General features: G+C 40.9%; 1 protein-coding gene across 6 annotated transcripts in view; it reads left to right on the top strand.

The window, feature by feature from the left end:
* Positions 1-12,438, top strand: part of KMT5B (lysine methyltransferase 5B) — a 54,122-nt gene that overhangs the window by 19,143 nt on the left and 22,541 nt on the right. For 5 of the 6 annotated variants that reach the window (XM_040639553.1, XM_040639551.1, XM_040639552.1 and 2 more), the window contains 3 exons: positions 1,111-1,346; positions 7,394-7,541; positions 12,032-12,100. In XM_040639553.1, the coding sequence (XP_040495487.1) occupies positions 1,187-1,346; positions 7,394-7,541; positions 12,032-12,100 (377 nt within the window). In that variant the 5' untranslated portion in view covers positions 1,111-1,186. Of the gene's footprint in view, positions 1-1,110; positions 1,347-7,393; positions 7,542-12,031; positions 12,101-12,438 lie in introns of those variants that run through there. The other variant, XM_040639550.1, reaches the window with a different exon arrangement.

The raw sequence follows: 12,438 nt of genomic DNA, 5'->3' as shown, positions 1-12,438 counted from the left end.
TAAAGCATAATTCCATAATGAGGTGATGCCATGGACGTCCCTATTCTCATTCCATTACCAGCAAAACGTAATCCGTTATGCCCTTACTTCCAAAGGTCCTTATAAATTACAAGCATCCCTCGCTATCCAAATCATTCAGTTCCCAAATTCAGCTAATTAAAATTCAGATGGTGAAAGATATCTCTGTATTAGCAAAAACAATTTCTCAGTTTTTGTTGTTATTGATTGTAAAGGCAGACAGTTCATGATGGGCAGTACTTTGATATTTGAATATTAGTCCCTGAAATACCTTGACTGTTGACTTCAGATTAACCACAGAAGACAAAACTGTTGTGGACAAAACTTAACTTAGATACTTTTTCTTAAGCTTTCTCCTAACAGAAGAGAGAACTTCCTTGTAGTTTACTCACAGTTAGCATACTGTTACTGAAACATGTCATTTGAGCAGTTTGTTGAGCTGCATACCAGCATAACAAGGTGCAAGGTGAGTCCTACTGGTGTCTGAAAGATAAGTACTCATGGAGCACCTAATACCCCAGTCTCTGTGCACAGCACAGGCAATGTGCACGACAGAGTGCGCTCCCTCCAGAGTCCGGGGGTGCTGTAGACCTCAGCATGACACTGGATGGCTTGGGGCGCCAAGTGGTCTTTAAAGAGTGGAAACGTTAGTTACTAAATTACCTTTCCCCCCCAAAAAAGGCTTTATTACATACAGAGGGGTGGGGTTCAGTCCTTGGCTGCCGCCTTATTCATGGCTGCCAGGGTGGCGGCGCTCAGCTCCTCTCTCTTCCTCTTGGCACGGATGTGTGTCCCCACCCTTTCCTCAATGAACTTGAGGGCGCGCTTGTCCTTGGAGACCCTGAGCCGTGCCGTGGCACGCCTTGGATCGTGCCGTGCGCGGACTTGGCGTGCTTGGTGGGGCGGCCCGCGGCGGTGGCGGCTGGGCCTCGGCTGCTCCCGTTCCTCCGTCCTTGCGGCCCTGCTGCTCCCGCTCCTCTGCGCTCCCACCACCAAAGACGTAATACTTTGTATCTTTCTCAGGGGTCCGGGTAGTATGATCTTTTATGTATTTACCTCCCGGTTTTGTTTTCCATGTTTTGTTTCTGTCAGGAGAGAACGTTGGAATTACTCTCTAAGCTATCTGAAGAGAGCGACTCAATGCACCTGGGTCAGGCGGTCTGTGGGCATGAAGTGGTTGGGAGAATCCAAGAACATGGTGGTGAATGGCAGGAGGAGTGGAGGCAAGTTGTCTAATGACCATCAGCAGAATCAATCAAAATTGCAGCACGCGGGAAAGGAGGCCACGAAGGCTGGCAAGCACGCAGTTGAGAGGAGGTCAAGCAGATGTATGTACACAGTGCGACTGTCCTTCTTTTCATTGTGATCTGGGCGGTAATTCTTTGCAGCTTGTAATGTGTATTCTGTCTCTGTTCTTTTCAGAACAGTTGTTCATGTTCTCAAAATTAACAGTGGAGTTTTTTCACCCTTTCAAAGTTATACCAGTTCTTATAGTCATCTCATGTGCATACCTCTAGTTTAATGCTTAATATGATAACTGTAATTTTGCTCTTATATCCATGACCTTAAGTTATATTTTGTAGAATGTATACCTGAGTGTTTAATCTGTTCTATAGAAAAATACTAAAGTGCTGCCACTGGATTTCCTACAAGTTCAAACCATATTTTTTACATCTGATGTAAGCGTAAGTATGTCTTTCTTTGAAAACTTAGCAATATGAATAATCAAGTCAACTCTAGAGGAGAAGTGGCATTTAGGGCAGCTTCCCAAATTGTTCCCATTTTTTCTGTTTATATGGGATGAGCAGTCATTTATGCTGACACTGGAGCATGGTGATAATGAGTTACTTTTTTACCTTGCTACCTCTTGGTGGGAAGGAGGCTACTGTTGAGAGTTCAAGAAGTAGTTCTCTCGAGAGCAGGACAGTGCCCCAGGATAAGTGTGAACGTAAGTAGGCAGCTGCGTGAAGATACCCAGCGGTGTGAAGGGGGACAGCTTTCTCTGTTCTTGCTTCTCCTGAGGTTAATTCCGGCCCCTACAGAATAGCTTTAGTTTGTGTTGCAGTTGGCCTGGCCTGGGTAGAACTCTTGCCTGGGACTTGAAGCAGTTTCGGATCGGTTGCACCAGTTCGGATTGATTACCTCCCTTACGTTTAGAGGTTTATGCAGTTTATTGGGCCCAGGCTGCCCTTAACGTTTCCATGTCCGAGCAGGTCACTATTTCTGTAAAAAACTGGGCTGAAAGCCCTGCTTGGGATAGGAGTTAGGGAGAGAGCCCAAGACTGAATAGGTTCTCCTCCTCATGGACACCTGCTCACCCCAGAGCACGTGATGGGAACCTGGAGGAAATGATAAATGTAGTGACCGTAGCAAGTGGTATTGGCTCTGATTAGTAGATTAGGCAACTTTTTTTCGTTGTTTTTTTTGTTTGTTTTTTCAAATGGCTGTTGGCCTCCTTTTGTGCATCATAGAGCAAAAGACCTTAGTTTAATTGTCAGAAGTATGTAATAATGTAGAAAGTGATCGTTACATGTGCTGCGCTTTGGCAAGCGTAGACCGATTCTGAGGACAGGCTAGGAAAATCCAGTGAGTGTGAGATGGACAGCATCACGTTGAATGTCACTGGACAAGAATGGCACAAAGCGAGAGCTGACAATGAAGCAAAACGAAGTTGTGCTCCATCCGCAGTAACTACGTGACTTCACCAAACAGCAGAGCCGCAAAGTACGTGATGCAGAAATGGACAAAACTGAAGGGAGAAATAGAGAGTTCAGCAGTAATATGGAGACTTCAGTAATGAACAACTAGGCAAAAGATCAACAGAGAAGAAAGACTTCAACAGTCCCCTAAACTAGTTCTTCCTGACAGACACCGTATAATGCACCACCCAGCACAACAGTGCACGTTCTTCTTAGGTGCACGTGGAACATTCTTCGGGGTAGACCGTAGGCTAGGCCATGCAACAAGCCTCAATAAATGTTAAAGGATTGGATTCATACCATGTATGTTCTCTGATTACACTGGAGTAAAATTAGAAATGAATAACAGAAATTTGAAAAATCACAAATATGTGGAAATTAAACAACACACTCCTAAATGACCAATGAGTTAAAGAGGAAATCCAAAGAGAAATGAGAAAGTACTTCAAGATGATTGAAAATGAGGATACAACATACTGTAACTTACAGGATGGAACTAAAGCGATGCCCAGAGGAGATTTATAATTGTGAACGTCTGTATTAAGAAAGAAAGATAACTCTTCATCGGTAACCTGACTTCTTACCTTAAAACACCAGAAAAAGCAGAGCAAACTAAACACAAAGCAAGCAGAAGGAAGGAAATTATATAGAGTGGAAATTTACAAGATAGAGAAGGACAACAGAAAATCAGCAAAGCTAAAAGTTGAGTCTTTGAAAAAAAGAAAACGATCAACAAAATTGGCAAAACCTTTACCCAAGACTAACCAAGAAAAAGAGAAGACTCAAGAATGAAAGAGGGGATATTACTACTGCCTTACAGAAGTAAAAAAGGTTACAACTCAATATTCTGAACACCTGGATACCAGCACATTAGATAACTTAAACGAACAAATTCCTAGAAAGCAACAAATACCAAAACTGATTCAAGAAGAAATAGAGAATCTGAATAAACCTGTAGCAAGTAAAGAGGCTGAATCAGTAATTTTTAAAAAACACTACTAAGAAAATCTCAGGCCTGGATGGCTTTGTTGGTGAATACTGGCTGATACTTAAAGAAGAATTAACACCAATTCTTCACACACTGTTCCAAAAAAAAAAAGAAGGGAGCAGCACTTCCTTATTCAATGAGACCACTGTTATTCTGCCACCAAAACCAAAGATATCACAAGAAAAAATACCCCCAAAAACTATAGACCAATATCTCTAATAAATATGGATGCAAAATCCTCACTAAAATACCTTCAGACCAAATCCAGCAAGAAATAGGAAGGGTTCTATAGCATAAGCAAGTGGGATTTATCCCAGGAATGCAAAGTTGGCTTAATACCTGGAAACTAATGTACTACCACCACGTCGATAACATGAAGGACAAAAACCATATGATCATTTCAGTAGATGCAGAAAAAGCATTTACCAGAATTCAGCACCCTTGTAGGGTAAAAAGACCTGACAAACCAAGAATAGAAGGAAATTCTTCAGCCTGTAAAGGACGTCTATAAAAACCCACAGCTGATATCCTATTTAATGGTGCAAGATTAAATGCTTTTCCCCTAAGATCGGGGACAAGACAAGAATATCTGTTCTTACCACTTCTATTCAGCCTTGTGCTAGAGGTTCTAACCACAGTAGTTAGGCAAGAAAATTAAAAGGCATCCAGATTGGAAAGGAAGAAGTAAAATAATCTGTTTGCAGATGACATAATTGTGTATATAAAAAATTCTAAGGAATCCACTTAAAAACTATTGGAACTGATAAATGAGTTCAACAGGATAGAGCAGTATGCCAACAATAAAAGTATAAAACTTACACTCTGAAAAGTACAAGTCATTGTTGAAAGAAATTTAAAAAGACCTAAATAAATGGAAAGACATCCCATGTTCATTGATTAGAAGACTTAATGTTGTTACTATGGCAGTACTCCACAAATGATCTACAGATTGAACACAGTCCCTATCAAAATTTCAATTGGCTTCTTTGCAGAGAAATTGGCAAGCCAATCCTAAAATTCTTATGGAAATTCAGGGGACCCAGAATAGCCAAAACAGTCTTGAAAAAAGAACAAAGATGGCACACCTGCACTTCTCATTTTCAAAACTTACTACAAAACTGCAGTGTGACATTGGCATGTGGCTAGACATATATCCATGGAATAGAATCGAGAGTCTAGAAATAAACCTTCATGTTCACAGTCAATTGGTTTTTTGACAAGCATGCCAAGAAAATTAATTGGGGAAAGAATAGTCTTTCAATAAATGATGCTGTGAGAAATGGATATCCACATGCAAAAGGATGAAGTTGGACCCAACCTCACACTATGTGTGAGAAATTAACTCAAAATGGATCAAAGACCTTAAGTATAAAATTCCTAGAGAACATAAGCATAAATTTTTATGACTTAGGCAGTGGTTTCTTAGGACACTAAAAGCACAAGGAACAAGAGGAAAAATAAAAGATAAATTGAAATTCATTAAAGTTACAGACTTTTGTGCTTTAAGGGATAACATCAAGAACATGAAAAGACAACTCACAGAAGAAGAAAAAACATTTTCAAATCACATATCTGATAAAGGACTGGTATTTAGAATATGCAAAGAACTCTTACAAGTCAGCAGTAAAAGACAAACTCCAATTAAAAATGAGCAAGGGAATCTGAATAGACATTTCTCCAAAGATACACAAATGGCCAGTACGTGAAAAGATGCTTGAAATCATTAGTCATCTGGGAAATGCAAATCAAAAGCACAAGATACCACTTCACAACCGCTAGAATGTGTCAAACTAAAAGGACAGATAGTAGCAGATGTTGGTGGTGCTGTGGAGAATTTAGAAGCAATCATACACTGCTGGTGGGAATGTAAAATGGCGCAGCCACTTTGGAAAACAGTCTGGCAGTTTCTCAGGAAGTTAAACCTAGAGTTACCATATGACCTAGCTCTTCCACTCCTAGGTATGTGCCTAAGAGAATGAAAAACGTAGGTATACACAGACACTTTAACATGAATGTTCATAGAAACATTGTTCATAATAGCCCAAAACTGAGAACAGCCCAGTGTCCATCAACTGATGAACTAACAAAATGTGATCTGTCCGCACAAAGGGATATTTGGCCGTAATAAGGAATAAAGTACTGCTGTATGGTACCACATGGATTCACCCTGAAAACATTATGCTAATTGAAAGAAGCCAATCACAAAAAACCTCATATTGTATGATTTCTTTTTTTTTTTTTTTAAAGATTTTATTTATTTATTTGACAGAGATAGAGACAGCCGGCGAGAGAGGGAACACAAGCAGGGGGAGTGGGAGAGGAAGAAGCAGGCTCCTAGCGGAGGAGCCTGACGTGGGGCTCGATCCCACAACGCCGGGATCACGCCCTGAGCCGAAGGCAGACGCCCAACAACTGCGCCACCCAGGCGCCCCTGATTTCTTACATCGATACGAAATTTTCAGGCCAGGCAAATCCGTAGAGATAGTAGATTGGTGGTTGCCAGGGGCTGGGGGAAGGGAGAATCAATAGTGACTGCTCATGGGTATGGGGTTTGTTTTGGGGGTGATGAAAACGTTCCAGAATTGGTTGTGGTGATGGCTACACAGTTCTGTGAATACCTTAAAAACCATTAAACTGTACGCTTTAAATGGGTGAATCCTATGGTATGTGAATTACATTTCAATGAAGAAAATAGAATATATACCAACTTGGATAGCTTTTACATACCTACATGCCAACAGTTTGATTGCAGAACATATAGCTACCTTTTGATTGGGACTTAACATGTTTAGTGTTTAATTTGTTTTTTGAAAGAGTGTAGAAAAGAAGGTCACCTCTCACTGTGTCTTTCATTGTTCCACACTTTAATTGCAAGAGGTTTAAAGTTATACTGTTAGCATAATTACATGGCTGAAAAGACTGTCGCTGACCTACGTGGCAGACTTCAGTCAGCACCGGTGAAACTTCACCCAGACGAGTGTGGCCTTCCTGTCCACTCTGCGCACTGTGTTTCTTCCACCACCAAACCCACTTACTTCAGTTAGGTATCTCCGGCACTTCCCTGTTTTTATCCATTCGTTCAAAATCTGTTTCAAACAGGTTAGATATCAGCCTGTCATTCCCTCTACTTCTTTCCTCGCTTCTGCTGCCTAACTCTTAATCGAGTTTCTTAACCGGTTACCAGTGAAGTGGGGATAGTTCTCATCCACCTGCCCAAAAGCAGGAAGGTGAAGTGATCTCCTTGGGGCTCCTTTTGGTCCTTGAGATCCACCCTTCTGGCACTTACCGCGGAGCGTTTCTTGTGCTCTTCGTGTTTCCTTGCCCCTCCCTCCCATCTGTACTGGCCCTTGATGCTCTCTCGCTGTGGTAATGAACATCCACTCATCCCCTGCTTCTCATCGTCCTCGAAGGGGCCAGTAAGGCATTTGAGCCCCAAATCCTCTCACATAGTCAGACCCTGTTCTTGGGAAACCTGATAATATCATCTACTAACCAAAATACTCTCTGTAATTTACTATGTTTGTTTTTCTGTTTATGCAAAAGGTACTCAGCTCTTAATTAAACAGATTGAAACAAGTAATTTCAGTTCTTAATTACTAGCTTGAGAGGGCAGTGAAGCTAAAGGTTTTACAGATAAATTTAAGTAGTTTTCAATTTGAGTTACTTTTCTTTCTTCTTCTTTTCGTAGGTAATGGTAATTCGGGATTTGAAGGACAGAGTCGATATGTACCATCTTCTGGAATGTCTGCCAAGGAGCTCTGTGAGAATGATGACCTGGCGACCAGTTTGGTTCTTGATCCCTATTTAGGTTTTCAAACACACAAAATGAATACTAGGTAATTGTAAGTCTTTATCCTGAAGTGGAGCAGATGATGATGTTGAATTTAAGAAAAGAGATGCTAAGTTTACTTTTAGTCAGAATTTAAAATGACATTAAAGGAAAGGTCTTTGCTGTAGAAGATTTTCTATATATGAGCCAAGAAAAGCAGCAGAATCTTCCAAGGGTCTTGTCAGTTTTAATTCTGTATTCTTATTTTATCTCAGGCTGTTTCTATTAAAATATAAAGCTGGAGGAGCATCTCATTTTCTATTTTAAATGTTAATGATAATTATCTTAGCTGAAAGAAAAATCTTGTGAAACCTTGAAAATGTATGTTTTTTTTCCTGTTCAAAGTAGGTTACATCAGGGGTTTTTTTTCATGATTTTATTATAGAATTTTTTCTTTTAAATAATTGCAAATATATAGAGAGAATTTTGCGATCATGTTTAATCTTTGAGATTCAACTAATCGTTGTAAGAGTGAATATTTGTAAAGACGTGCTTCTGTTCAGTACACAGATAAGAAAAGAGATGTGTAAGTGCTTTATTGAGCCTGAGTATCACGTGCCATCTGTTTAAAATAGTATTACATTGATTTTGGAATCTATCATCCTTTAAATTTTTAAATTCATATTCTCTTAAACATCATCTTTCCCCCAAAAGGCAATTTCATAATTGCTACCGGACGCTAAGCTGGAATTTCACAACTTTTCTTTACCTCTTAACTTGAGTGCCAAAGGGTTTTCAAGGCTGGTGAAAGAGTGTAACAGCAGGGATTGAGAACGTAGAGCCACTTCTAGGGCCCTGATCCCTCCCACTTTCCTCACACTTGCGCTCGGGTTTGTAGCTCCAGGGCCAGTAGCACAGCCCTAGAGGGACTTGATCACCAGGTGATAGTGGGGGGAGGGAGGAATTGGTGAGTAAAGGTGATTAGAGGAAATCTTGTGCCATTTTTACCGCTTTTAATTCAGTCCCTTGCGAGAATTTAAAACAAGAGACTATATGATTTATTAATTATATTCTAAATCGAGAAAGAAATAATTCAGATAAAAATGAGCCTTACATATTTCTTCTTTCTTTCTTTCTTTCTTGTTCGTTCGTTTTTTCTTTCTTTCTCTCTCTCTTTCTTTTTCTTTTTTTTAAAGATTTTATTAGAGAGAGAGAGGGGGAATGAGTAGGGTGAGAGGTAGAGGGGGAGGCAGGCTCCCTGCTCAATCTCAGGACCCCGGGATCATGATTGACATGGGGCTCAATCTCAGGACCCCGGGATCATGACTTGAACCGAAGGCAGCTCTTTAACCGACTGAGCCACCTAGGCGCCCTGAGCCTTTGGTATTTTCATGTGATTTCCTGTCATCATAGATCTTTCCTTGTAAGTGAAGTGACAAGTTGGAGTGGACTTGAGAACTTATAAATAGCTCCCTGCCATTAGAGGGGCAGATACCTAAATTTTCTGAGTAGGCAGGTGGATGGCTGTTGTCTGGAAAGTCAGCAGGACTGGATGCCCTAGTATCCAATTAAACTCTGGTTTGCAGTATTTTTAAGTCCATTTCCCTTCTTTCCCAGTGAGGCCAGGGCCTGTTCTCCTAGAAGGTCCTGATAATATTTAAGAAACGTGACTCACTTTCACTTAACAGTCTTAGAGATATTCAGGGTATTACTGCAAAGGCCCGTAATTATGACCCAGAGTCATCAAGAAAGAGAACAAAGAGGTCATATTCATTATGTCTTGTATACTGAAATATGGAAGCATGTAAACCATCTTAGAAAGAATTGCATCAGAATTACAACAAAATACTCAGTCGTTTAGGAAAGAATTCTTGTGTATTCAGTCTCCTCTCCCCTAGCTATTCTTTGTTCCAGAAGATGAGCGGTTACCTGTTAGTGGCTTCTGCAGTAGGATAGAACTCATATTTTTAAATAAAAGTCCTCCTTGACAACTGCTTCCCATAATTAGTTTACATGTGAGTCACTTGGGGAGGCTTGTTCAGATGCAGGTTCTGATTCAGTAGCTGTGGGCTGGGGCCTGAGATGCTCCATTTCTAAGAAACTGCCAACTATACTTGGAATAGCAAGGTCCTAGGCCATATGGCCTACTGAGCTTTGTTGTGATGCAATAAGTAGATAAAAAGTTCGTTATCGGTAGTTTTCTAGGCTCATTTAAAAATGGGCAGCCTTGGGGCGCCTGGGTGGCACAGCGGTTAAGCGTCTGCCTTCGGCTCAGGGCGTGATCCCAGCGTTATGGGATCGAGCCCCACATCAGGCTCCTCCGCTATGAGCCTGCTTCTTCCTCTCCCACTCCCCCTGCTTGTGTTCCCTCTCTCGCTGGCTGTCTCTATCTCTGTCAAATAAATAAATAAAATCTTTAAAAAAAAAAAAATGGGCAGCCTGGGGCACCCAGGTGGCATAGTCATTTGAGTGTCCGACTCTTGGCTTCGGCTCAGGTTGTGATCTCAGGGTCCTGGGATCAAGCCCGGCTTCGGTTTCCGTGCTCAGCACGGAGTCTGCTTGAGATTCTCTCCCTCTCTCCCTGCCTCCCCTGCCCTCGCACACACCTGCTCTTGCGCTGTCTCTCTCTCTCTCTCTAAAGTAGATAAATAAAATCTTTTAAAAAGTAAATAAAAACATGCAGTCCTAAGATGTAAACTTTAGGGTTGTCCACAAATATTAAAATTGAAGACATTACGGTATCCAGGTACCCCTAAATTAAAATGCGGGATCAAAAATTGGTTAAACCACATTAAACATCCAGAAGAAAACGTGTATTCGTATTTTCCAGTACCGCATGTAATTCTAATCCAAGAATTCTTCGAGTAGCCGTTGGTGGTGTAGATGGTTGTGCTCTGCCCTGTCTAGACCACCTCAGGCCCGCGTGGCTGAGCAGGCAATGCTGCTGTGACTCCCGGCGCTGTCTGCCTTTCACTAGAGCTGTTCATTTCAAAGGTCTTTTTTTTTTTTTTAAGATTTATTTATTTCTTTGAGACAGAGCACGTGCCTGCGGGGTGGGCGGGGGGGCAGAGGGGGAGAAAAGAGAGAGTCCTCAAGTAGACTTCTCCCCGCTGAGCATGGAGCCTGACATGGGGCTCGATCCCACAACTCTGAGATCACGACCTGAATCAAAACCAAGAGTCCGACACTTAACCGACTGAACTACCCAGGCGCTCCCATTTCAAAGGTCTTTTAACAGACTCTTTTGTAAGCTGCCGTTTGGGGAGTACACAGAAGTTTTATTAATGAAGCTTGTCAGTCTTAGTGAAAGGCATACGTGTTCATTTAATCTTAGTGGAGTGGGCTTACTCGGTGTCTTCTAATTCTTCACCTTTGGAGCAAGAATTTATCAGAATGTTGACTTACGCCATTCTAAAGATACCGTTTTATAGGAAATGAGGAAAATCAGTAGTGCTGCATTAGAATAATTTTGACTGTTTCTTAAATTATTAAGTGTATGGACTTCTCTTTCTAATGAACGACGTGCCTGGAGCTTGGGTCCTCACCGTCCAAGCTGTCTGTCACTTGTAGGAGTGATCTCCTCGTTCCCATGCTTGTACATCTGTAATTTGATTGTCCTTTTTCAGTTTCTCTGTTTTATGCCCTTTCCCTCCCTCTACTTCTTTGAGTGTGCCATCAGAAACCATGTTCAGATACAGTAGATACTTAACAATTTAAGAATTTCTCTAGCTGGCTCTGTTATGAATGCTTGTTTTCATCTTGATAAATCCCTACGTTTACGAACAAGTAAGTCAGAGTTGACTCTGGAGAGCATGACTCTGTAGAAATGGTACAAAGTAGTAATTTCAATGTATTGGGAAATATTTAGATTTAGTTGACTCCTGTCAGTTATGAAAATGAAATTCTTCCTTTTAACCAGAGAGCAGAGTTACTAGTCATGTCTCTGTTTGTTTTTTAACGTCTCTAATTTTTTAAAAAGCACGCGGAGCAGTGACAGTGTAAAGCAGGGGTGGATGCCTTCCATAACGCCCCTTGTTGTAGGCTGCGTGACCTGGAGGTTTCCATCTCCTGGGGGAATGTGGGATGCTGAGCAGAAAATAACATGATGAAGAAATGGGAAGAGTCCTCACAGGATTTTTGGAACTTTTCTCTATTTTTCTAATCCAAATTATACTTCGGCCTGTCTCATCCTTCTGTAACCATCTAATTTTAATTTTGCTTATTTGTATATTTGATTTTTCATATCCAGTATGGGGTGTGAACTTATAAATCACTTTAAATGTCACTTTAAAATCAAGTGCTTGATTAGAAAACATGACATTTTGAGGCCTTCTGACTTAACGTGATCAAGGGATAAAGGGTGTCATATGGGAAGGAGAGTTTCGGCATCTTGGCCTTTGTAACGTACTGAGTCTGCCCCCGGCTTCACAAAGCTCTTAAGTGTCACAACGTTTTAAGGACTGTGGGACAACTAGTATTGTAAGTCTGTTTAGAAGTTATAAATACAACTTATACAAATAGTTTTTATTGTTGTTGTTTGTTTTTGCATTTATATAGCGCCTTTCCTTCGAGGAGCTCAAGGCATTTTTCAAAATCTGACAGTTTTCCTCACAACAACCCTGTGAGGTAGGTAGAGTGCATTACAGACAATAATAAGATACCAGCTAACCTGTTTGAGTCTTTATGATGTTCTTTTGTGTTAAGTAATTGGAGGTGTCAGCATAAACACGATTTTTAGAACATTTTGCAAACCTTTTAAAATAGTTTGATCTTAGTAATAGCTGTATTTAAAAAACCACTTGTACTCCATAACAGGGTAATTTTAAGAGAAAGCGTTCATCAAAAGATCAGGAGTCACTCCCTGGATTAGCTGAGCACTGATTCAGGCCTCAGCCAGGTACGTCTCTGGTGGTCGTTTCCTTTCAGGTCCAGACGGAATGAAGAGCTGTGGTTCTAGCATGATT

The sequence above is a fragment of the Ursus maritimus genome, unplaced genomic scaffold, assembly GCF_017311325.1.
Source record: "Ursus maritimus isolate PB19 unplaced genomic scaffold, ASM1731132v1 scaffold_23, whole genome shotgun sequence".
Taxonomy (NCBI): domain Eukaryota; kingdom Metazoa; phylum Chordata; class Mammalia; order Carnivora; family Ursidae; genus Ursus; species Ursus maritimus.
The sequence above is the reverse complement of the archived record's forward strand: the minus strand, read 5'-3'. Positions and strand labels throughout refer to the sequence as shown.